Genomic DNA, 27,981 nt, shown 5'->3' with positions numbered 1-27,981 from the left:
AAAAATGACATACGAACGGGCAAAAAGCATATGAAAGATTCTTAACATCACTAATCATCAAAGAAATGCAAATCAAAACCAACAGAAAATAACAAATATTGGTGAGGATGCAGAGAAATTGGAACCCTCGGGCACTGTTGGTGGGACTGTAAAATGTTAACAAACACTATGGAAAATATTACGTATGTAGGCTCCTCAGATAATTAAACACAAAATTACCATATGATTCAGAATTCCTGGTTAAATACTCAAAAGAACTGAAAGAAGGGCTCAAAGAGATCTTTGTATACCCATGTTCACAGCAGCAGTATTCACAATAGCCAAAAGGCAGAAGGAACCCAAGTGTCCAATCATTGATGAATGGGGAAAAAATGTGGTTTACACATGCAATGGAATATTATTCAGCCTTAGAAAGAAAGGAAATCCTATCACATGCTACAACCTGGATGAATCTTGAGGACATTCTGCTAAGGGAAAGAATCTAGTCACAAAAAGACAAATACTACATGATTCTACTTATGATGTATCTAAAGTAATCAAATTCATAGAAACAGGATGGTGGGTGCCAGGGGCCAGTGGGAGGCAGAAAAGAGTAGCTGTTGTTTTAATGGGGAAAGAATTACAGACTTGCAAAATGAAAAATTTCTGGAAACCTATTCCATAACAATGTGAATATACTTAATGCCTCTGAACTGTATACTTAAAAATAATTATGGTAGTAAATTTAATGTTTTGTGTTTTTACCACAACATAAAAAATCTGTCGGTCTTTGAATGGATCTTTCACCAATATATGATTTGGTAACATCATGCATTGCTCATATAGAAAATATTGTATTCACTGAGTTATGCAGATCTTCCAAATAGTGGGAAACTCCAGTGTATAACTGTGAAAGGATGAGAGTGAAAAAGGCAAATTATCTCTTAAGATTTTTATGAAAATTAATTTTGACCTAATAAGCCTCCTGAATTGGCCTCTGGAAACCTCAAGGGTCCTCAGACTACACTTTGGGAACTGGTACTCTGTGACATCACATGCTTTTGGGTTGACTGACTTACTTTTCTCTCCACCTTTAGCTTAAGGAAAACAAAACTGTAACTTTAATGTACTGCCTTAAGCAAATTAGGAAAGACCATTTTCTTCCTACATGAAACATAAATGAAGTCAAAATAAATTTTCAGACTAAAGTATCATAGGGAATACCATAGTTAACTCTTAATTAAATTAGGCATGTAACATATTGCTGCTTTGCACATAGGCCTTTGGATTTCCTTTTTTAAATTGCTTTTCTGTTTACAAAAGCAATCCATATCTACTGTTGGAAACAGAGATGGCCCAGAAGTAGAAAGAAAAACATTAAGAAACCCTTAAATCCCATCACCAGAGATACTCATATATCTTCAGATATTTTGGTTTAGTCAAATCACTTTTTTATCAAGATAAAAGGTTTCTTCTGTCCTATGATGACAACAGAGCTAACACAGGTCATGTGGCAGAATGCAGTAAATTTCAAGTAAGCTAGCAGCCTTGCCCTTGAAGGGGTCAGAAACTAAAATTCTGGGTCAGAAAAAGAATGTATGATAATTACTGAGCACAAATAATTGATATAAAGGTGTGGATAATACTTTTTAAGCCCTGAAGGGAAGATTCTTCAATGTTAATTTCTAATGTGGAAAATGGACTGATGTCAAGATCAGGAGAAAAGAGGATGTGCTTCACAAGGAAGAATGTGTTCAGCTGAACTTAGACTAAAATGCCAAAGATTTACTATTACATAATTAGTTACCTTTGGTTAAAAATACAAATTTAAAGAAAGATTTCTGTGAAAGCTGAACTATATTTATACAAGATGAATAAAGACAGTGTTTGCTATCTAAAGCAAGGATTAAAAAAATAACTTGCTGCTCTGGCAAAGTTAACTTGATGAGGAAGCATGTGTTCCAGGAACACAATGGCAAAAACAAAGGGGGAAAGGGGGGCTAGGTAAGCGTCTTCCCTTGACAATTTGATCCCAAATTTCTATCCTTCAAGTGCAGATCTGCTGAGGCTCTATTTGTACATATATAGGCTTCTAAGGACAATTCCAAAAGCATAAACCAGATTCAAGCAATAGCAGCATCACTGTAATAATAATAAGAAAACATTTCAAAGTAAATACTCTGAAGAAAGTAACAACTTGGGTGTATTCCGTTGATCTTAAGAATAAAATCATATTTTATTTTATTCTTAAAAATAAAACCAGTCATTATTATTTAACTGACACCTTATGCCTTAAGGAACCTAAGGTATGCAAGGCAAAACTGATTTGTATGACATTAAAAAAGCCATTCATTTCCCACAAACCTTGTACAAACGAACCCCAAAAATGTTGTAACAGAGTTCACATGTTTTGGTTGCTTAAATTTTGGCTGAAGGTACAATTATCACTTATATAATAATACACAATGATAAAAATTCACTTCACATAAAGATCCTAAAATAAATACATGAAATTTTTCTGAGCTATTATAATCTGATGAAATGAGCACATTGAATATTTGAGCTAATGAGAAATACTCTTACTCACCAGAGTCCAGATAAACTGAGCAAAATGTGGGAAATAATCATATTAGAAATTATTAGACTGTCGACTTCTTGGGGAACAATTTTATACGTCTTTATATCCTTCACAGTTCCTTGAACTTTGGTTTTAGAACATTTGCTGAGCAGTTTTTGTGGTTTTAGGTGACTGATTTAAATGTGTATCAGAAGTACTTATGCTCCAATTTAAAAAAATACCAGTAATGCTAATAATCAAAAAGCATCCATTTCAATAATCATTTTTAAAGCATATAATGCACAAACAGTAAAGAGAACTTACCAACTCTATCAGGGAGGACTTCAAGCGCAGAAACTCTTTCATCTTTATTAAGTTCTAGTCCATAAACACAGTCAAATCCATCGTATTTTATAAGATACAAAGAAGGATTTACAGGCACCTGGTCCAGAACGGTTCCTTTCCACTGGGTGATGGGGCCATTCCCCTCTTTCCACCCATGCTGAATCCTGCAGCCTACGATGTTCCGCCGGGGCTGGGAAACAGGTTTGCTCGGCCCCACACTGCTCCGATGTTTTCTGTATTCACACATATACACACGTAAGGTATCATCTCAAAAGTATGCACTCCTACCAACACAACTACTGCTAGCTAGCATGCTCCCATCACAGATGATCCGGGTCCTATGCTAGCTAATGTTGCCACACTCAGGGTTCAGGTGGCTACAGGCAGCCATCTCCCAGTCCCACAGTCGTGCAGTGGTGGCTCACAGGTGGGGCCTGTCTCTAGCAATAGAAGCTTCTTGTGCACCCTAACTGTGGACACACAGAAAAACACAACTAGTCAATAGCAACTTAGCCTTAAAATTAAGTATCAGTTTTTCAGCTTTCTGAGTTTCCTTTAATTCAATCAACTCACAATTATCCAAATTAATCAAAGAAAGACAAGGGCTGACTACATGAAATAACCACACATGCATATGGCTTTATAAAATAGAAATCCATTTCTCATTAAAAAGAAACTCAATTTCACCCATTCTAATGCCCACATAATTTTGTCCTCACTGGCTTAAACAATAAGAATAAACTAGACATTTAACTTTTTCTTAAACTGGAGTCCAGGCTGGCTTCTATCCATGCATTTATACTATCATTACTTCTCTAGAAAACATAACCTTCAACACTTAAATTTGTAACAAATACTTAATGTAGTATTAAAAATTATTGAAGCAACACCAAACTACATTCTTTCTCAATTACAAACAATCGAAAAATCTACATACAATGTTTACAAGTAATACACCTGGCTCTCAGTATCAGGGAAAAAATCTTCATTTCATGTAGAAATCCAGAGACAAGGGACAAGACTTGGCTTGAACGCAAGCTGAAGGCCAAAGCCATGCTGGCACATGGATGCTGCTATATGCCAAGAATGAAAAAATTTAGGGAGCAGAAAAGAACCCACTCATAAGAACCCAAAGCTTATGTGGGCATAAAGCTCTCATCTGGTAAACCACAAATAAAAGTGGTGAACAAATGGCATAAATACAAATAAACTTTTAAAAACAAGTAATTTATTGTAGCCTGTAATATTTAAAACTACAGTTGTATATATTTTAAGTAGACCAGCTTGGTAAACTTAGTGTTTTGTGAAACAGAGAAACAGGTTACAAGATATTAAAGCTGTCTCAAGGAGGCCTAGAATCAGTTGACACAGTCCTTTACCTAAGCAAGATAGGGAACACCATTTGGGGAACACCTCAGAAGGAAAACTTCTCCAGTTGGACTGTAAAAGGGTTCAAAAGGTTATATGCAGGACATGAGACCAGAAAACGCTGTGTCTAACCCAGCCCTTAAGTCTCTGCAAACACCCAGCCAAATGGCCTTCCAGGAAAGGCAGAGCCTGAACTGAGGACACATACTGAGAATAACATCCTGAGTAGGGTGAGGCCCGTGGGTAAAGGAAAGATGAGGTTCAGATGCTTACAGGGTGGGCCCAAAGGAGGCCGACCTCAACAGGTATCACATAGGAGACTATACAGAGAAACTTGAGTATGCCATGGGAATACTGAAGAGCTCTGCAGCAAGGATAGCTGTCCTGGAATACTCTCACCCCTTCTCATGTACAAAAGTCTCGGGAGAGAACCATGGTGGCACCAATGGGCAACGGAGGCAAACCCAAAAATATGCCCACAAGGCAGATGGAAATTACCACCTAACATTATGCACATAACAGAGGCCATGAAAGAGGAACTTACATCAAAAACATAAGAGCCCAGATGAGAGACAGCTACACAAGAGAAGATGTGAGAAAAATCAGACACAGTCAACAAACAAGCAGCAATTTGAAAACTTTTCAGAAATGAAGGCTAAACTAGAGGAACATGGAAGAAATTGACACCATGGGGCATTTAAGGAAAACAGATAATAAAAAAGAGACAGATGGGAACAGATATGAAATTCCAACTTCCATGTAACAGAATCACCCAAAAGCTAAAATCAGAGGAACAGAAAGAATACTAAAATAATTCAAGAAAAATATCCAGAAATAAAAGACTTAAATGTACACACATGCCCCTGGGAAAACTGACCCAGAACTACTGACACTAAGACAGTCTAGTGAAACAAACAAACTTTAAAGAAAATAACATCTCGAGGGCATCCAAGCAAAAGAACTGCATCATGTGTAAGGATAATCACATGTGTAAGGAAAAGAAAATCACACAGTGACACCGTGTGCCACCAGATAACCGAGTGACAAACTTAAGGTTCTCAGGAAAGAAAATGTAAGGTGAGGGTTTTACAGGCAGCCAAGAATTCTATACTGACCTCCAAGTAAAAGTATACAGATAAAACTGTGTGAACACATAAGAACGCGGGGAATACTGTTCTCACAAATGCTTCCTGAAGAAGTTAACAGTTGGCCATCCATATCCATGGGTTCCACATCCTCAGATTCAACCAAACATGGATAGAAAAATCCCAAAATTCCAAAAAGCAAAACTTGAAATTGCCATATGCAGGCAACAATTTACCTGTCATTTACATTGTATTTACAACCATTTACATAGTGTTTACACTGTATTAGGTATTATGAGTAATCTAGAGATGATCTGAAGTATATGGGAGGACTTATGTGGGTTATGTGCAAATACTATGCCATTTTATATAGGGGACATGAGCATCCATGGATTTTGGTATGGTGTGAAGGGTCCTGGAACCAATCCCCCTCGGACACCAAGGGACGACTGTACAGGACAGAGTTTCAGATAATCAGGAACGCCTGGGGACTTCCCTGGTGGTCCAGTGGCTAAAACTCCGTGCTTCCAATGCAGCAGGCCGGGGTTCGATTCCTGCTCAGGGAACTAGATCCCACATGCCACACCTAAAGATCCCACGTGCCGCAACTAAGACCTGCTGCAGCCAAATAAATAAATATTAAGAGGGAAAAAAAGAAAAAACACTTAGAAAAGTTTCAGCACAGAGCTGATAGTAAGCAATGAATATCTCTTACTATAGAACAAACACAGGAACAAGAGAAATAGAGTAGTATTTAACTATTACCTGCTCTGAAAATACAGTTAACACTACTCTGAAAAGGGGGATGAAAGAAGAATACGTAAAGTATAAGAAGCTCACCAAGCAAAAGAATATTACTTGGAACAAAGTACCTGGTATTAAATGGAGAGAGAAAGGAGAAAAGAGCTAAATTCAATATTGTTCATAGTAAGGAACCAATCTATATAACCTTAAATGAATTAATAAGATTAATTTTAAAGGACTTCAGTATAAAACTTAGTGGAGAGGAAAAAACCTTAATAACATATTATCGAGTCTGTAACTTGTAACTACTACTAATACTCAAACCCGAAAGAAAGTGAACCTCAAGACCTTTTCATAATCCCTGAAAATGTGCCACTACATCCAACTGGCCCTCTGTAGGGATATGGCTGGTGAAGGTGATTACATTCCTCCTTTAGAATACAAGAATCTTTGCTAGCATTATGTTTTTCTTCAAATAGACAATTACCTATCTTCTTTTGATCTTTAGGCAAAAGTCCTTGTGTTTCATCCTGTGTACAGGATCAGGCTTTCTTCACAGCAAAGGCAGAGGTTGGTTCCCAAAACTCACTGAAGAAAGAATTCAGTCATATGCACCATTTTGTAATTCACACAGACATTCCATTATTACTACCAAAATTATAAGCAAATTCAGCATCTTCACCAGTGTGATGGTTAATTTTAATGTGTCAGGTTGGCTGGGCCACAGTATTCAGGTATCTAAATCAAGCATTAGATGTTTTCTGTGAAGGTATTTTTCTACATGAAACTAAAATGTAAATCAACAGACAGACTGCCTTCCATAACATAGTTGGGCCCCATCCAATCAGTTAAAGGTATTAAGAAGGAGTGTTCGCCCCCCACAAAGAGGCAATTCTACCTTCAGACTCAAGCGGCAACATCAGCTCTTCCCTGGATCTCCAGTCTCTCTATGCACGCACCATTGGTGCTGTTTCTCTGGAAAACACTGACTACAAACAGAAAAGATTCCATCCTAGATTCAGAGGCATGAAATTTTCTACTACTATGATTCTCAACAAAATCAATATAAACTTAGCCATTGATAGCAGGAAAGGGCAACTGGAAGACTCAGAGCAGTGATTTTCTAGTTCAGTCACTCATCCTTTCTATACTCATTAGTGGCATTCTTCTGGAACCGCAATTGCTTCTGAAGAGGGAGATGCTTGATGCTTTCTAATCACATTTCAGAACAAGCAGTTTTTATCCTGGTCACCTCCAGTGGTATAGTACACAAGGCTCTCCTCCATCTTCTGAACAACACAAGGGACTCAAATCTAGCCAGCAAGCATCCCTATTCAAAGTGGCTCCTATATCCTTTAATTCTGAAGAAACACAATTCCTCCTTTTTGCATGGATTTTATTTCCTCACTTTCTTTAAGGGAACTTTAATCATTAACTTTTAAAATTATTTATTTTTGGCTGTACTGGGTCTTCGTTGTTGTGAGCGGGCTTTCTCTACTTGCGGTGAGCGGGAGCTGCTCTTCGTTGCGGTGCGCGGGCTTATTGCGGTGCGCGGGCTTCTCATTGCGGTGGCTTCTCTTGCTGCGGAGCATGGGCTCTAGGCGCACGGGCTGCAGTAGTTGTGGCACGCAGGCTCAGTAGTTGTGGCGCACGGGCTTAGTTGCTCCGCGGCATGTGGGATCTTCCCAGACCAGGGCTCAAACCCATGTCCCCTGCATTGGCAGGTGGGTTCTTAACCACTGCGCCACCAGGGAAGCCCTTAATCACTAACTTCTGTTGTGGTAAATAATATGCTTGATCTCTTCTAACATTTTGCTTTGTGTTTCTGTTTGCAATGCTTTGTCTCATTTCCTCACCCCTTTCTTCCTTTATACAGCTAGGATGAGCAAGATTCCTTTGCACCAAATAAGGCTTCTAATGGAAGCTGTAGGAATCTATAGATCTTATTTCTAAACTTACAGCAATTACTTCTAACTTCCTAAATATCCTATTTAAATTCCCTGACAGTCCAGTGGTTAGGACTCCATGCTTTCACTGCTGAGGGTGCGGGTTCGATGCCTGGTCGGGGAGCTTCCCACAGGCCACATGGCTCGGCCAAAAAAAAAAAAAAAAAAAAAATCCTATTTAAACTTACAATTTTCTATTAAAATCTACAATTAATCAAAACCTATACTTTCCCTTCCCCGGTCCAAGCAAGACTAAAAGTAACAAAAAAATTCTTAGTAAAAGAAGGAAAGAATTTTAAAAACAAACACCTTAGCACCTAGTAACCCCTTCCTGGCCACTTTCACCACACTGCTGAAATTCAGTCTTTTGTTCCAAACTGTTATTTATCTTGCTACTATCTTAAAAATAATTTAAAAAAACATTTCCTTATTTAGAAGTAAACAAGAGGATTTTTGTTGCTTTCTGCAACATTTATATTTTTCTCACGTACTGGGTTGGCCAGAGAGTTCGTTTGGGTTTTCCCGTAAACCTGAACTTTTTGGCCAACCCAATATATTTGGTCTTTCTAGACATGTCCTCTGGTAAGTCAGATAGGGTTAACAAATGCAAACTCCAAATTCTTGCAAGCCTCAAAATATTATTTTGTTCTCATCCTTGACTTGCCTAGGTATACAAGGCAGGCTCAGATTCCTTTTCCCCTCAGTGCCTTTATTGCAAAAAGGTATTTTCATTGTCTTCTACCTTCCAGAGTTGAGAGATACCAGATGCCAATCTGATCCTTGCTCCTTTGAGGGTAACCCATCTTCCTCTTCAAGTTGCTTTTAGAATTTTGTTACTGGATTCTGAAATGTTACCAGGACTTGTGACATATGTTTCTAATTATCCCTCACTAGCACTTGGTCAATCTCTTGAATTAAGTAAAACAGGCTTGAATTTCAGTCTATCTATTGAATACCTTACATAATATTTTTAATTTCTATGAACTGATTATTTCTTTATCTTGAATCATTCTTCTTTTTAATGAACACACCTTCTGATATCTGAGGATAATTTTCACTTTTCCTGATTCCTTATGAACTTCTGGGTTTAGCCTTGTCTTCGTTGAGTCTGCTGCTGTCTGAGTGGCATCTTTCTTAACACTTGCAGATTCCTGGTTAGCTGCCCTGTTCCATGTATGACTCTCTTTGGTGCTATCAGTGTTCCTCAGGTGCCTGATGATTCTTGGTGTTCATACTTCAGATGCAAGGAAAGATTAAGTGGTATCTGTAGCTGAGATGCATTTCTTCAGGCCAAGTCAGGGTCCCTGGTGTCTGAGTATTAAGTACAGGTTCTGATAAAGCAGCCAGGACCCAGGGAATTGTGAAGCAGCCGAGACTGAGTAGCAACTTCAAGTCAGGGGAGGTAAGGTGAGCATCTACTGCTTAATGGTTTCTCACCCATAATGATTCAGACGACGGCAGCCAGCCTTTGCTCTCCCTGACCTGAACAGATTCTAGGGGTCTAGTTTGAACTTTTTCAACTTTTTGGAGGTCTTCCTTTGCATCTGAAAGTGGTAGGGAGTTCCTTGGCTTACTGAGTTTTTATATAAATCTATTCGCATCTGCTGTATCTCTTGCAGAGATTTCTCAGTGTTCTGGTCTGCTGGTAGGATGATCTTTCTACACCAATAACAAAAACTGCAAATTTAATGCAAATTACAATGAAGTACTATTTTCTAACTGCTTACAGAATAAATACAACCCTCCTAGTGAACAATCTGGCAATCCACTGTCCCAGTAATTCCAGGTCTAGGAATTTATCAAAAGAAAACAGTGGACAAGCACAAAGCTACAGCTACAGTGAAGTTCTGAGCAGTGTTCATACCAGGGAAAACTGGAAATAAAAAATGTTCAATAGGTCTCACTGAATTAATAAGTAACAGTGTATCTATATGATGAAATAACTACATAGCTATTAAAATCACAGAAAAAACATGACATTTTATTCCTTGGCTTGTAGACACATCACTCCAATCTCTGTCTTCACATAGCCTTTTCCCCTATAAGTCTGTGCCCAAATTTTCTTCTTATAAAGACACCAGTCATTGAATTGGGGGACCTCCGTAATCCAGTATGACCTCATCCTAACTTGATCACATCTGCAAAGACCCTATATCCAAATAAGATTACAGTCAGTTTCCAGGTGGACACGAATTTTGGAGGACATTATTCAACTCAGTACATACATCCCTCAGAGTCGTTGCAAGGAATAAATGAAATAATGTTTCTAAAGCACTTAGTACTGTGCATGGCAGGGCACACAGTAGGACACACAATTATCCATACAGATATGCAGAAAAAAACTTTTTAAAACATACATTAAATTATTAACAGGTGTAATCTCTGGATGATGGCATTAAAAATAATTAAGTTGCCTTCCTCTGAATTTACCTGTGTTTTCAAATTTTTCTATGACTTAAGTATTTTACTTTCATAGGCAGATAAAACACAATTTTTAATTACTCAATGCAATGGATGTCCTAATTCTGCAATAAACTATATATAAAAACAGATTTATACATTTTATACATATTAGTGTTATCAATTCCAAATTTTATTTCTGTTGCCTTTTTTTTTTTTACATCATTTCACTAGTTCTAAAAGAAGAATTCAAGGAGATCTAATATAGATACCATTTCTGCCCGATTTATTTAATAAACAACTTAATTTGATCGAAAGGAGGAGGTAAAAAAGAATGAATGGATGGGACTTCCCTGGTGGTCCAGTGGTTGGGACTCTGTGCTTCCACTGCAGGGGGAACGGGTTTGATCGCTGGTGGGGGAACTAGGATCTCACATGCCGCGTGGCGCGGCAAAAAAAAAAAAAAAAAAAGAATGGATGCCTCAATGAATACTAAAAACAAAAACAGTAATTAGAATAATATACTACTTTTTAAAATCATCAGTCAAGCTTTCCAATTACTGCACCTTGAATGCCTAAACTGTTCAAATACCCTTGCAGCCGAAGTTTACAAAGAAGAATGTTTAAAAATATTTTTAAACATATGTTAAAATATTAAATATTATTTAATATTAAGAGTGTAGAAATATATAAGTTTTTGATAAACTGATTTAAGCTCTTCCAACTATAGCATCCACTAGAAGACAAGGTTTAGAACTTCCCTAAATTACAAGAAATATACTAAGAGTATCTAATATTGGGCAAAATGTTGATAACTGCTGAAGCTGGATGATAGGAATTCGGGATTTATTATATACTACTTTATTTTTGTGTGTATTTGAAATTTTCCATACTAGAAAAGTTAAGAATTATACATTAAACAAACTCTAATATTTTACTTTAATTTCTAATTGCTAATTCAGATTCAAAAATCAGTAAGAAAAACTTTAAGGGGGGACTTCCCTGGTGACGCAGTGGTTAAGAATCCACCTGCCAATGCAGGTGACATGGGTTCAAGCCCTGGTCCCCAAAGATCCCACATGCCGCGGAGCAACTAAGCCCGTGCACCACAACTACTGAGCCTGTGCTCTAGAGCCCGTGAGCCACGATACTGAAGCCCGCGCACCCAGAGCCCATGCTCTGCAACAAGAGAGGCCACCGCAATGAGAAGTCCGCACACCACAACAGAGTAGTCCCCACTCGCTGCAACTTAGAGAAAGCCCACGCGCAGCAACGAAGACCCAACGCGGCCAAAAGTAAATAAATAATTATTATATAAAAAAAAACTTTAATAAAAATTAAAGCTTACTTACATGAGTTGAAATAGTATATATAAAAGCAAACAATAAGAGTATGTCAGATTACTGGAAGAAGATATAAAAAGAACACAAACACACGTGTGTCATCTCTAGACAGTTCAATCTAAGAACAGTACAGGGAATTCCCTGGTGGTCCAGTGGTTAGGACTCCTCGCTTCCACTGCTGAGGGCCCAGGTTCAATCCCTGGTTGGAGAATTAAGATCCCACAAGCCACACAGCATGAACAACAAAAAATTTTTTTTAATAAATAAATAAGAGCAGTACAAATAAGGATGTGAGATTAATGATTTAAAGCAATGAACTTTTAAAATATAAAATAACAGTTCCTTTAATATGGTGATGTTGTTTTATGTTCTCCCTGGATACATTACTTTTAACAGCCTTAGTCTCTGGTATTTTCTTTGGGAAAAAAGTCTAAAATGTTCTTAACTATCATTTACTAGGTAGTCAATAAATAAACAGCAATACTGTAAACAAATACCAAGACACTTCATTCAACTGAGGACATATGGAATTACATAGCCAAGGGCAAATAAAAAGCTGCATCCCGTCAAGATCCAAACAATTCAAAGATAAAAGCAGAGAAACAAGAATTAAACATCTATAATCACTTTCCTTGTTTCTTATCTCCAGAAGCTATAAATGGCTTTTCTTGTAGTTTCAATGGGAGAAAATGGTGACCAAGTACACAGCATCCAATCATCCTTCATTGCTGTAATTTTGTGTACTCATTTCCAAACAACTTGACTTAGTTATCTAATGTGCTTTAAGATATCAGCTCTGATAATGGTCTAGGCCAGTGCTTCTCAAACTTTGGCATGCATTGAATCACCTAGAGAGCTTTTGAAAAAAGATACCCAAGCCCTGCCCCAGAGACTCTGGGCTCCATTCCGCAGGTCTGGAGAGGGACCAAAGACTTTCTAACAAGCTTCCAAGTGCTACTGCTGCTGGCACCAGACCTTTGTTAGTAGAGCTGATCCAGAAAAAACACTAATTTCTATCCATCCATGTGCCCAAAAACGATAAACTGAGAGTGCAGAAAATATTTCTGTACTTTGCTCAATACTTTAAATAAGTTCTCAATGTACCATTCCAATTATTTGGTCATTAAGAATTCCTAAGAACAAACTAGTGGTTACCAATAGGGAAAGGGAAGTGGGAGGGGAAAAATAGGGATAGGAGATTAGGAGGTACAAACTACTATGTATAAAATAAATAAACTACAAAGATATATTGTACAGCACAGGGAATATAGCCAATATTTTATAATAACTATAAATGGAGTATAATCATTAAAAATTGTGAATCACTATGTTGTATACCTAAAGCTCACATAATATAAATCAACTATACCCCAATTAAAAAAAAATCTGTTTTAAGACCTTTCATCTTTTATCTAGACTCCCTTATTGACTTAAGTTGACTACTGTTTCTCATCAGTAAATATCTTACTTTTATAGTCAATATTTAAAGGCACCATACTTCTTCAAGTTAAAATTTCAACCATTACAATTCTACTATGAACCAGTAAATGACTGCCACACACCATGTACTTTGGTGTATGAATTAATTACTGACCTCTTTCCTTATTCTATTTAGTATTGTGAGATAAAAGCAGTTTCCTTACTTTGTGTTCCAGCAGATTTCAAAAGAAACTATTAAGGCAAATAATTATCTTTCTGCAAAATGCATACCAGCAAGTCGAGAGAGAAAAAACTGCTTCTCTAGTACTTGTTGCTTGATAAAAGTTCTACAGCTGATACGGTCATTCCCAGCTTAAACTGGCAATATAAAAACAAGATGGAGAAAGTCAAGTTTTCCATCCAAATCACTATGGTTTTTTCATTATTTTGTCTACATAGTGTACACCCTGAGGATATCAGAGGATATCAGATATCCAAATGCCTCAAGGGTCTTCCAAAGCACTAGTCACTTTCACTGGTGTTAATAACAGTTACTGGCAAATTGATTAAAAAGTATTACATATTTGACCAATTTAAGATTGTCAATACCATGGATCATTTAGATGCTTGCTCCAACTGTTATCTAGTCTGTGTGTTTAGGACAGAAATAATATATTTTTCAGATATGAGACAACAAAACATACAGTTCAGGAAATAGAATGTGGTAGTTAATATGGGCTTTAGAATCAGACTGTCCTATTTCTGAATCCTAGCTCAGTCACTTCTTGTATGTATGACCTCAGACAAGTTACTTAATCTCTCTGTGCACGAAGAATTCATGGTCCCTACCTGACAGGGATGCCATAAACACTAAATGAGACTACACCAGGGACACAAGGAGGAGGATCACAGTCACAGTTTTGGTTGGTGACTAGTATTGGTATCTTATAAAATGAAAGGAAAACATTCCCTGGAAATCCTCAACTTAGCATGTAACAGCTCCTGATCCATTTTCTAAATGTACATTAGTAGGAAATACACCAAAGCCCAGTCATACCTTCCAACAGTACCCTGAAATGTAAATCTATCCACTATTCCAACTAGGAAGAAAAGAGCCGGATTTACATTTGAAAACTAAAACAAAGAATCACTGTAGCTAAATTCACCTTACATGTCCCCCAACTACACTTCCCTTCAAGATGTAACTTCAGTGCAGATTTCCCAAATAACCTCCTGGGAAGCCAGGAAAGGCTTGTCCACCAGCTTGTCCCCCAAACACACCAAGGACTCTAGCCCGCAAGAAGTACAAAAGTTTGTTTCTATTTACTTTAAAAAATGAGAACAAGACTCAGCTACACAACATTTCTGGGTGCAGAGGTACTGCTCCAAGCACTGGAGACCTGATTACCCGAATCCCCTAGCACCCATGGGGACGGGAGGTGCCGTTCTCAGGACGGTGGCTCTGCCAGCATTTGTTTCCTGGGAGTTCCTGTGACTCTCTCAAGCAAGCAGAGGCATCTGCACATGGAATTATTATTGCTCAGTCTCCCTGTTCCAACACGGGAAGCGAGAGGAGGCATGACCACGGGTCAGTGGCTGCACATGAGGAGTCCCGAGTGCCTTACTTTCTGGAGAGCCACAATGGGGGCAGGCAAGGAGAGTGAGGCTCCAGTTCTGCTTTCCTATATTTGTTTGCTATAAACACTTCATCTGTAGAAAGGATTCTATGATAAAAAGTTGAAAACCTTGTTGTTCTAGTCCAACACCATGACTTTACATGAGTTAAGCAGAGCACCAGGCACATGAGGGAACTTGGTAAGGCCCACAGCTAAGCCAATGGGGCTTCCCACTCCAAGGCCAGCCTCTCCAACAGCCATTATTCCCACTCACCCTTCCAAGGACAACTATTAACACCTTTCACTTGTGAAATGTGGAAACTTTTGTTTCAGTTTTTTCCCATCCCACCCATCTTCAAATTTGCACTGAGATTAGAAAAAATAGGAAAATGACTGATAACTTTTCCTTTCATTTCAACTTCTCCCTTTTAATATGTTCAAAACGTCTACCCTTTAAGTGAGGCAAGCACACCTCATATTAAAGCACTAGATCAAGTTCCCTGCATCATGCAACATACAGGATGAGAAACCCTTTTAGCTGTACACATATGAACTTCAAAAATTGAACAGGTAGGTATTCAAGCCTTGTGTTTTAGGGGAAAAAAGATGAAGAGTTCCGGTTTTGCAAAGTTAATGTGTAATTTACTTTCATTTCCCACTGTATTTAAGTTTTTTTTCATTACCTTCTATTTGTGCCAAGAGGTGGTGTACCATTTATGGTAATGATATAATTAGTGGAGATATATTACATAAATTATCAGATTACTAGATATGGCAGAAGATGTGAAGGTGATGGGCAAATAAATGAAATTTGAGAAACGCTTTATCAAACCTCAGGACTTGCCTTATCTTCATATTTTTACTTTCCAAGTCATTTCTTAAACTGAATATCACAAATATTTACATTACATATACAAGTATTCATTTAAATAGAGACATATTTAGTTTAATCACCAACAATTACTCTAAGGCACCTTTATTCATCCAAACCTTCCACAAAAGCCCAGAGGACTCACACTCTTTGACCACTACAGTGCGGTGACCAAGAGGTGCAAGCATTTCAATATAAGTAATTTGAAAATAATTGCTATGGGGAGTCTTAGGAGGTGCTAGGGTCAAGGAGAGTCTTCCATATTTAACAATCCATGATTAAGACTCATACAATCATAACTGATTTGTTAGAGAGGGTTCCATGGTACAGTAGCCGTCACTACTGCACAGTAGTGGATACTTGTAAAATCTATTAAATAAAATACAGTACCAGTAGATATTGTTATTTAAGATAGTATCTCAATTTTCTTTTTGGACATAACTACATTACACACAAAAGAAGATTTCAGGGAGGAAAAAAGTTGCTTCTACTCTCTAGTACCTATAGAATTTAGGATTTATAACACATTTGTCACTTAAAATTATCTTTCAATATACTTATGCTTTCTCTAAATTACAAGCTCCTCATTCATTTGAAAATCTTATAAAGAAATGAGTGTGCCTGGCAGAGTGCAAGCCAGGTCCTCAATGCACAGGGATTAGATAGCACACCACTACTCAGCATGCAGCAAGGCTATATGTGATGCTGGCTGCTGTGAGGCAAGACCTGCTCATACAGGGAGAGGGCCTCACATAGATGACCTCATATCTCATGTAACCAAAGGCCACAATTTGCTATCTAAAAAGGCAAGTTTCAGAATTGCTTACTTGTGGGATGTCCGTTTCTTCATCATGCTTGCAGATACACCAGCATGGCCTAAAAGAGAAGTGAGTATGAGTCAACGAAAACTGAATAAAAAATAGTTCAAACTCAGGAAAAAGTTAACTTATGAAAAACTGCTATATAAAGTATGAAGTTAAAATAAACCACAAGGGAATTCCCTGGTGGTTTATGGTTAGGACTCTGCGTTTCCACTGCCGAGGGTCCAGGTTTGATACCTGTTTGGGGAACTAGGATCCCACAAACCACAAGGCGTGGCCAAAAAAACCCACAAACAGCCAACATGTAACAAAACCATTTGTTTACTTATCTTTTAAATAGGAGACATAAGGGATTCTGGGAAGATAAAATGACAGAGACAGCAGTTTATCTGCCTAAATCAGCCATAAAACACAAAACCAAAATCACACGGACAAAAACTACAACAAAAAATGACAATCCTAGTCATAAAGAACTAAAAGGTACAGAACTTGTCTTCCTGCCACAAACAACTAGAAAATGGGACAAGAGATATGACATATCTCGATCCAAACATCAGGACAACAGGCAGCAGAGGACTATGGAACCAGGGAGCAGAAAACCCATGCAGAGGTCCCCACACCAACCAAGTGCATCCCCATAACAACTTGTGGATGACGGTTCATGAAGGGAAAACCAAGAACACTGTGGTTCTGCTACACTGAGAGTCAGATGGGAGTTGCGGAGGGAGAGGTGGCTGGGAGTTGTGGATCTGAGTGCTGGCAAGGAGAGAGATCTCAGAGGGAGCTCCAAACATCTGGAAGGGGAGGGGTGGTCTTAAGTCTGGCTAGATATTAACCTGCAAAGGCATGAGGGTTGTTCAAAGTCCATCTAGCCACCTCTTTGAACACACAGGGCAGTCAGTAAAAACCATAAAAAGATAATCCGTTAACCAGAAGGATGAAGTAGCCCTAAAAATAAAAGCTGCTATTAGACCCATCCTAGCACCTGCTTGCCAAAACAAACTCCAATATTCATTAAAGGACATCAATAAAACCCAGTGCTCCACAACACATTTCAAATGTCCAACACCCCAACTAAAATTATTAGACCTGTGGAAAAGCGGCAGACTGTAACCCCATAACCAACCGGGTTATTACCAAAACGATGTAATTAGCAGGCAAGGATGTTAAAAGAACTTTTAACAACTATGCACAAATAGCTAAAGGAAGACAAAAACACTTAAAATAGAAAAATGGGGGTGGGGTGGGGAGAAGAGAATAAATAAATGAAACTGGTGATAAATACATGATCCAAAATGAAAGAAAAAAATCACTGGATATGATTAATAGCAGATTAGACCCCACAGATAAAAAGACCAGTGAATGTGAGACATTGCAGTAGAACATATCTAAAACGGAACACAAAGGAAAAAACTGGGGGAAACAAACAGCCTCAGTGACTTGTAGGACAATATCAACTAGCCCAACATAAATGAAATGCACTCCATGAAAGAGAGGACCAAGGGGTGAAGGAAGAAAAAGTCTGACAAAAATAATGACAGAAGTTTTCCAGATGTGGTAAGTATATAACCATGGAGCCAACAAGCTCAATGAAGCCAAAGTAAGATAAAGACAAAGGAAAAAACCACACCAAGGCACAACCTAATCAAATTTCTGAAAACCAATGATAAATAAAATATTTTAAGCAGACAAAGAATAAAGACACCTTAAATTTAGGGAAACAGAAAATACTAGCTCCAGATATGTTGTCAGAAACAATGTAAGCCAGAAAACAGTGGAATAAATCTTTAAGGTGCTGCTAAGATAAACAAAATAACCTACCTGTGGATTCAGAATACTATAGATAGCAAAAATCTTTCCAACCCAACAATATTGATAATTTCATTAAACATAGTCTAAATGAATCAATTAAGAGACCATATAAAGAAGGAAGAGACGATTATTAACATCAGACAAAGTAACTTCAGGACAAAGTTATCAGGGATCAAAAAGGACATTCTGGGCTTCCCTGGTGGCGCAGTGGTTGAGAGTCCGCCTGCCGATGCAGGGGACGCGGGTTCGTGCCCCGGTCCGGGAAGATCCCACATGCCGCGGAGCGGCTAGGCCCGTGAGCCATGGCCGCTGAGCCTGCGCGTCCGGAGCCTGTGCTCCGCAACGGGAGAGGCCACAACAGTGAGAGGCCCGCGTACCACCAAAAAAAAAAAAAGGACATTCCAAAATGATGAAAGGATCAATCAAGAAGCCATACCAGGGAGTTCCCTGGTGGTCCAGTGGTTAGGACTCCAAGATCTTACTGCCGAGGGTCTGGGTTCAACCGCTGGTGGGAGAACAAAGACGCCACAAGCTGTGAGGGCGCGGCCAAAAAACCAAAACAAAACAAAAAAAGGGAAGCCATAACAATCTCAAATGTATATGAACCTAATTATAGAATACTGAAATATATGGACTTCCCTGGTGGTGCAATGGTTAAGAATCAGCCTGCCAATGCAGAGGTCACGGGTTCGATCCCTGGTCCGGGAAGATCCAACATGCCGCAGAGCAACTAAGCTCATGTGCCACAACTACTGAGCCTGTACTCTTGAGCCCACGTGCTGCAACTACTGAAGCCTGTACACCTAGAGCCCGTGCTCCACAAGAGAAGCCACCATGAGAAGCCCGTGTACCACAACGAAGAGTATCCCTCACTCTCTGCAACTAGAGAAAGCCTGCGCACAGCAACGAAGACCTAACGCAGCCAAAAATAAATAAATAAAATAACACTGAAATATATAAAGCAAAAACTGACAGAATTCACATGGAAAAGTGACATGCTCATAATTATATTTAAAAATATGAACGCTTCTCAGTAATTGATGTAACAAGTGGCTAGGAATATCAGAAAGGATATAAAAGACCTGAACATCACAAACAGCCAACTAGGCTTAGTTGACATTTACAGAATGCCAATCCAATACTGTCAAAATAAAGATCTTTTCCAAGTTCACATGGGACATTAACCGAGATACACCATACGCTACTCAGAATACAAACCCTCAATACACTTAAAATAACGTGAAATCATACAAAGTATGTCCTCTAACTATATCAGAATCAAGTCAGAAATAAATAACAAGGTATTTGGAAACACCCCAGTATTTGCAAATTAAACAACAATCTTCTATCACGGTTCAAACACAAAATCACAAAGAAAATTCAAATATTTTGAATAAAAATATGAAAATGAAAACAATCTATCAATATCTGTGGAATGATGCAAAAGCATGCTTACTATATTGATCAAAATTCACGCTAAGTAACAAGATCCACCTGGGTGGAACAAGAAGGCTTCTGGGTTTTCTGCAAAGTTATCTCTCCTTGGCCTTACATTAAGACATGCAATTTTTAGACATAAATTTCTGTACTTACATAACATTTACAATTCTAAGAAGTTAAATGAAAAAGGAGATATATGGTCAATTGGTCTGTGTAAGATTGTCCATTCTACTTCATAGATAAAAACAGTGAGACATTACCCCGATTGCTTAGAGAGCCATTCTCCCCCACTTTCACCTAGCATGCTTATATATATACAGTGCACGAAGTGGGCAGCTCATACATGAAGATAAGATACAGACTGAACAGAGAGCAAATCTATCCAGAGCATCCCTGGAACATCCCTAGGCTTACAATAGATGCATATAACGATATAAAAAATGCAAAAGTAGACGTGAAAATACAGGATTCGATCAAGATCTACTGGAATTGTACCTGGTGTCAGGATCCCCTCCTTCCCTTCACCACTAACTATACAAGGAAAGGGCAGCTGACGTTAGCATTTGGTACACCCCCGGCCTAACACCCACGCGGCTCCCTGCATCCTAGACACTTAACAGGCCCCAGACATCGCCACACTCCCCACAAAGCTGACTTTCCCATTTAGATGAGTACCGTGACAAAAACAATCTTCTGATCACTCAAGAAAAGGTAAGCCGTTTGTAATTAATCCTTAATTCTTAAGTATGAATGGACAATGATCAACAGTCAAACAAAACAAAAAAACAAAAAACCCAGTGGTATGAGAAAGATAAAAATAAGCATCACTGTTTGTAGTTCCAAGACCTACGAAAATTAAATAAAAGAACTGGTATCCTCAGGAAAACTGAAGATACTATAGTCATAAAATGGGAACAAGTGGCTATAAAAAGGGACAACAAGAGCTCTTGAAAATTAAAATAAATGAAGAGAGAGAACTTTCCATTTCCAGTCCGGCATGTTAGGAGCTTGGAAGTTATCACTCTGTTCTAACAAGGGCTGAACAAGCTGAAAAATCAACAACTCTTCTTAGATTGGTGAGAGAAGTGAGGTTACAAGGAATCACTGTCCCCAAAATTGGAGACACAGACAAGCAGATACAGAGAATCACAATTCATGGTAGCAGAATCCTCTGCAGGAACCAGTACCTGGGTAGGAAAACCTGAAAGGCAATTGACTAACTGCTAGAGGCTTGATGTGGACAAGTCTGAAAAATAAAAACTCCAGGGGACCTAGTCATGGGAAGGAAGGGGCTCCACATTTTTTTAAGTTTTACCTCCAGAAGCACCATCAGGTTCTCACAGTGAAGAGCAGAGAAAAACCCCCTTATGCTTTCAGCAGAGGGAAGGGAGAAGTACCCTTTTTGAAATACACCGAAGTATTATGTTCTTAACAAGGCCTGCCCTTGAGAGAAACTATTTTATTGGAGTCTTACTGTATCAGGGCCTAAGTGACCAGAGGGAAGGAAAATACCCAACTCCAACTCTCTAGCTGTCCCCTGGTATGACAGGTATTTCAAGGCTCAGCCCCCTAGCCACCCTGTAGGACACAAGAGGGGAGGAAACTGAGGAGCAAAAGTGAAGGTCACAGCCCGGTGAGGCAGACTCACTGAAGACTAAAACCTCATCACAGAACTACACAGTGTATCTCTCCCTCCCACACCACACCACCATATCACTTAAGGCTCATTTACCAGAGCTCCTTTTACCCAGAATATCATGTCTGGCTTTCATCAAAAACTGTGAGGCACAGTTTGAAGAGACAGAGCAAATACCAGAATCAGACTCAGATATGGCAGTGATGCTGGAATTATCCAACTGAGAACTTAAAATAACTATGAATAACATGCCAAGGGCTCTGAGTGGCTGAACCACACTGACTCTTCTTTGTCATCTCCATCCCACCCCCTCTCCCCTTTCTGCATGACTGAGCTTTAGCTTACTCACAAGAAATGCACCCAAAGCAGGTAAGTTTCCTATCAGCTTTTACCCTTGCCTTCACCTGATATGAAAACTGGGAGAGTATCTTTTGCTTATGCAGATGGTTAGTGGACATGAGACCCCTGAGGGGGGGAGGAAAAAACCCCAGTCCCATCTGTGTGGGTGTGCTTCTCCCTTAGTAATCAGATTCCATTTTTAGCTTTGGCTCCTTTAAATCCCCCTATACTCCTTTTGGTGGTATGGAGTGCAGCTGCAAACACCTATGGATGGTCGTCCAGCTGATCCTGCCTGTGTATAAGTCACCCCACAATAAACTTCATAATTGCACTTTATGACCGCTTCACTTTTTAGTCTCAAAGACTAAAAAAATTAAAGAACCATATAAATGGACAGATATTCCATGTTCATGGATAGGAAAAACCAACACTGTCAAGATGTCAGCTCTTCTCAACTTGATATGTAGATTAAACACAATCCCAATCAAAATCCTAGCAAGTTATTTTGTGGTTATCAACAAACTGACTCTAAAGTTTATATGAAGAGGCAAAAGACACAAATAGCCAACAGGATATTGAAGCAGAAAAACAAAATTGGAGGACTGACATTACCTGACTTCAAGACTTGCTATATAACTACACTAATCATGACAGTGTGGTATTGGTGAAAGAACAAAGAGATCAATGGAACAGAATAAAGAGCCCACAAATAGTCACCCATAAATACAGTTAACTGTTCTTTGACAAATGAGCAAAGGCAATAAAATGGAGAAAAGACAGTGTTTTCAACAAATGGTGCTGGAACAACTGGACATCCACATGTAGAAAAATGAATTTAGACACAGATCTTATATCCACCACAAAAATGAACTCAAAACAGATCACAGGCCTAAATGTAAAACAAAAAACTATCAACTATAAAACTCCTAAAAGGTAACATAGGAGAAAATCTAGATAACCTCAGTTATGTTGAGAACCTTTTAGATACAATGCCAAAGGCAAAATCCATGAAAGAAATAATTGATAAGTTGGACTTAATTAAAATTTAAATCTTTTGCTCTGTGAAAGACACTGTCAAGACGATAAGAAAACATTTGGGAAAGACATATCTGATAAAGTACTGTTATCCATAACATAAAGAGAACTTTTAAAATTCAGCAATGAAAACAAACTGATTAAACAACTTTTAAAAATTGAACCAAAAGGGCTTCCCTGGTGGCGCAGTGGTTGAGAGTCCACCTGCCGATGCAGGGGACACGGGTTCGTGCCCCGGTCCGGGAAGATCCCACATGCCGCGGAGCGGCTGCGCCCGTGAGCCATGGCTGCTGAGCCTGCACGTCCGGAGCCTGTTGCTCCGCAACGGGAGAGGCCACAACAGTGAGAGGCCCGCGTACCGCAAAAAAAAAAAAAAAAAAAAAAATTGAACCAAAAAACCTTTACACCTCACCAAAGATACAGAGATGGCAAATAAAAGTATAAAAAGATGGTCTATATCATAAGTCATCAGGGAAATACAAACTCAAAACAATGAGATACCACTAAATACACCTATCAGAATGGTGAAAATCCAAAATATGTATTGATAACACCAAATGCTGGAGAGGATGTGGAGCAACTGGAATTCTCATTCACTGTCGGTGGGAATCCAAATTTGGAAGTTTCTCACAAAACTCTTACCATATAATCCAGCAATTATCCTCCCTGGCACTTATCCAAAGGAGGTGAAAACTTACATCCACATAAAAGCCTGCACATGGATGTTCATAGGAGCTTTATACATAATTGCCAAAACTTGGAAGCAAGCAACAAGATGCCCTTCAGTAGGTGAACGGATAAATAATTGGTACTATATTCAGACAACAGAATATTATTCAGTACTGAAAAAAAAAGCTATCAAGCCATGAAGGAATTTTATGACTCCAACTATATGATATTCTGGGAAAGGCAGAACTATGGAGACAATAAAAGGTCAGTGGTTGCCAAGGGTTAAGGGGGAGGTAGGGATGAATAGTTGGAACACAGGATTTTCAGGGCAGTGAACCCATTCTGTATGATACTATAATGGTGGATTTGTGTCATTATGCATTTGTCAAGACCCACAGAGCATACAACACCAAGAGTGAACACTTGAAACTACAGACTTAGGATGATGCTGATGTGTCAATGTAGTACCTTCATTGTTAACACATATATAATTGAGTGTGGGATGCTGCTACTGGGGAACTCTGGGGAGAGATGGGGGGTATATGAGAAATCACTGTACCCTCTGCTCAATTTTGCTATAACTTAAAACTGCTCTACAAAAATAGTCTATTTTTTTTAATTCTTTAAAAAAAATAAAGAGGTACTAGACTTATTCTTTGACCATCAACACTGGGCTAGACAACAAGAGGTAAGTGATGCCTTCAAAACTGAGGTAAAATTATTTTGAATACAGAACTCGTAACAAGATAAATTACCAACTGGCATTTACAGTCATGTACGGGCTCAAAATTTAAACCTTAAACAAATCTTCTCTCAGCATTATTGGAAGATACTCCAGAAATTGAGAGAAAAGCACTGTAAACACAGAGGATCTGAGAAACCATGTTAGAAGTTCAGCGCAGCTTCTGAGAAGTAGGCTAAGAGACCCATACAAATGGGAACAAGAGACAAGGGACTCAAGGAAGATTTTCTCCAAGAAGCTGACTCCACACAACAGAGAGTATAAGATAAATTACTCATACCACAGACAAAAGTTAATATCTCTGACATTAAAAGAGCTTCTGAAAGTAGAGAAGAAAAAATGGGTGAGATAAGAACAGAAAAAGGCCAAAGAGGCATTTACAAGTAACACAAGATATGCAGCCTCACGCATACAACTACAGAGATACCATTCCCACCCATCAGATGGACAAAAATCTACACTGCTGACAACATACAACGCTGGTGAGACTCTGTGAGAAACACATATTACTTGCTGGTAGGAATGAAAAACGGTACAGAGCCCATTGAGGGGAATCTGGTGACATCTCACAGAATTACATATACATTTTTTTTTTTTTTTTTTTTTTGCGGTACGCGGGCCTCTCACTGCCGTGGCCTCTCCTGTTGCAGAGCACAGGCTCCGGACGCGCAGGCCCAGCGGCCATGGCTCACGGGCCCAGCCGCTCTGCGGCATGTGGGATCTTCCCAGACCAGGGCACGAACCCGTGTCCCCTGCATCGGCAGGCGGACTCCCAACCACCGCGCCACCAGGGAAGCCCTACATATACATTTAAGATCTGATTCAGTTCTACCTCTAGAAATCTATCCTAATGGCACTGGCAAGACAAATGGACAAGGCTATTCATTGCAGTTATTATTTCTAATAGCAGAAGAGTAGAAACAACCTAAATGTCCAAATAACTGACTACTGAACAAACTAATTTGGTACATCTGCACAATGGAATACTGTTCAGTTGTAAAGAGTCATGAGCAATTTCTCTACATACTGCTAAGAAGAGGTAACCTATACATACTGTTAAGTGGAAAAAGCAAATAACAGAAGAGTAGGTAGGTGTGTATATATTCACTGGGCACCAATGTCAGTTAGTTGTCAATGGTGGGTTATATCACCCATTTGAGGATCACAGATTTTCCAGTGGAAAACAGAACAAGACCCTTTATTAGGGAGCTACATCTATTTGTTGATTGAAATGAGAAAAAAAGCCTAATTTACAAAATAAACTGTTCAATGACTCACCAAACCACTACTTAAACTGTACTAAACCATGACAGGCAAGTAAAACTATATACACTCAAACTGTTTTAACAAGCTCATTCAGACACATGTTCCAAAATAACCAACTTTTGACTTAACTTTGCATGGACTCAGATGTTCCAAGGATAAAGACCAATGTCTGTTCCAGCAACTCATCTGGATTAAAAATACCAGTCCCCCTACACACCACGCTCATTGTCTCCAATCCTATTAATTCACTCATTCTTCCCCTGTGAGCACCTTTCCCTCTTGTGAAATTTCCCTGGGAGGCTGTCAAGGTGACAGGCTCCCTGTTGATCAGCAATTTTAATTAGCCTGGCTTTACATGACCAGCAGTCGTCTCTGGGGGTGCCACTTCAACAAACAGAAAAAGAGTATGACTTTATAACTTTAAGGGAGAAATCAGGAAATCTGAGAGGTATTAAATACTCTCATCATACAAGCAGGCAATCTGAAAATCCATCTCTAAAGAAAACATTCACAAGAGAAAACATTCACAAATAGAGACGAAAAGCAAAGAGACACTAAGACAATCATAAGAGGTAGAGCTAATTCAAGAAAGGCTTTTTAAAAATGCAACTTACAGGGGCTTCCCTGGTGGCACAGTGGTTAAGAATCCACCTGCCAATGCAGGGGACACAGGTTCGAGCCCTGGTCTGGGAAGATCCCACATGTCGTGGAGCAACTAAGCCCATGTGCCACAACTACTGAGCCTGCGGTCTAGAGCCTATGATCCACAATTACTGTGCCCGCATGCCACAACTAGTGAAGCCCACGCACCTAGAGCCTGTGCTCCACAACAAGAGAAGCCACTGCAATGACAAGCCTACACACCGCAACAAAGAGTAGCCGCTGCTCGCCACAACTAGAGAAAGCCCGCATGCAGCAACAAAGACCCAATGCAGCCAAAAATAAATAAATTACAAAAAATAAAAAATAAAAAAAATAAGTTTCTAGAGAAGAGGGAAAAAAACCACTGGACACATACAAAGGTTCAGAAATGAAAATGGCATACAGCTTCCCCAAATAGCAACACTGGATCTCAAAGACAATGAATGGAGCAATGCCTGGAAAATTCTGAAAGAAAAAGTTATTTCCAACCTAGAATCTTTTCCCTGCCAAATATAAAGCATGAGAGTAGAATAACAACAATGTTGATACAAGGTCCAAAAAAACTTCCATCTTCTATGTGCATTTTTTAAAATTCTTATTAGAGACAATTTCAGGAAATCTGAGAAGTGGAAAGTAAAGAATATGAATGAATCACTATACATTCCACTTGCAGCTTTAACAATCAACTCATTCACTGCCTACTCTTGAAACTTTTGAAGATGTACATGCTTTACCCAGGCAAGAGTACACACTAAGAGACAAAATGCATGGGAACCAGGAGGAAAGGAGAATCTAACATACAAAAGAGGAAAAAGAAATTCCAAGGATGACAATGTTGCAGCAGGTCGAGAGAATAATCAACAGATGAGAAAAGGACAGAAGGCACTAGGAAAAAATCCTCTAAGAAAAACACGGACAGATGGATTTGGCATGCAGGAAATTATACTGAGAGGAGCTTTATAGAGCTGTTGGAGGGTTTAAGAGACTTCAACTTGCAAAGAAACTTAAACAAAGAAAAAAAACTAAAGCAATCACTAAACTCCAGGAAAAATGTGCAAAAAAAATAATCATACTGCATTACTTGGCTCAAAAGTTCAGTACTTATGCAGTAATCATGATAGAAACAGTAAGTACCATTTTAGCCAAAACTTAGAAGGCTAAAGAAGTAGTAAAATTGTCCCTGTTTGCAGATGACATGATGCTATATATAGAAAGTCCTAAAAGATGCTACCAGGAAACTAGTAGAACTCATCAATGAATTTGACAGTTGCTGGATACAAAATTAATATACAGAAATCGTTTGCATTTGTATACACTAAAAACAAAATATCAGAAAGAAATTAAGGAAACAATCCCATTAACCACTGCATCAAAAAGAATGTATCTAGAAAAAAACCCACCTAAGGAGGCAAAAGACCTGTACTCCAAAGACTGTAAGACACTGATGAAAGAAACTGAAGACAAAAGATATACTGTGTTCTTGGAATGGAAGAATCAATATTGTTAAAATGACCATACTACCCAAGGCAATCTACAGATTCAATGCAATGCCTATCAAATTACCAATGGCCTTTTTCACATAACTGCAACAAAAAATTTTATTTGTATGGAAACACAGAAGACTGCCAATAGCCAAAACAGTCTTGAGAAAGGAGAACAGAGCTGGAGGAATCATGCTCCCTGACTTCAGATTATACTACAAAGCTACAGTAATCAAAACAGTATGGTACTGAAACAAAAACCGACATAGAGATCAATGGAACATGATAAAAAGCCCAGAAATAAACCCATGCATGATGGTCAATTAATCTACGACAAAGGAGGCAAGAATATACAGTGGAAAAAAGACAGTCTCTTCAATAAGTAGTGCTGAGAAAACTGGACAGCTAAATGTAAAACAATGGAA

The 27,981-nt window shown here is 38.8% G+C and overlaps 1 protein-coding gene across 2 annotated transcripts in view; it reads right to left on the bottom strand.

Moving 5' to 3' along the window:
* SPIN1 (spindlin 1) overlaps positions 1–27,981 on the bottom strand; it is a 61,976-nt gene that overhangs the window by 6,532 nt on the left and 27,463 nt on the right. For both annotated transcript variants that reach the window (XM_060155512.1, XM_060155513.1), the window contains 2 exons: positions 16,501–16,549; positions 2,861–3,114 (listed from right to left, as the gene is read on the bottom strand). In XM_060155512.1, the coding sequence (XP_060011495.1) occupies positions 2,861–3,114; positions 16,501–16,549 (303 nt within the window). The remainder of the gene's footprint in view (positions 1–2,860; positions 3,115–16,500; positions 16,550–27,981) is intronic.

The sequence above is a fragment of the Lagenorhynchus albirostris genome, chromosome 7 (assembly GCF_949774975.1).
Source record: "Lagenorhynchus albirostris chromosome 7, mLagAlb1.1, whole genome shotgun sequence".
In the NCBI taxonomy this organism is placed as follows: Eukaryota; Metazoa; Chordata; class Mammalia; order Artiodactyla; family Delphinidae; genus Lagenorhynchus; species Lagenorhynchus albirostris.
Note: the sequence above shows the minus strand (reverse complement) of the source record. Positions and strands in the feature narration are given on the sequence as shown.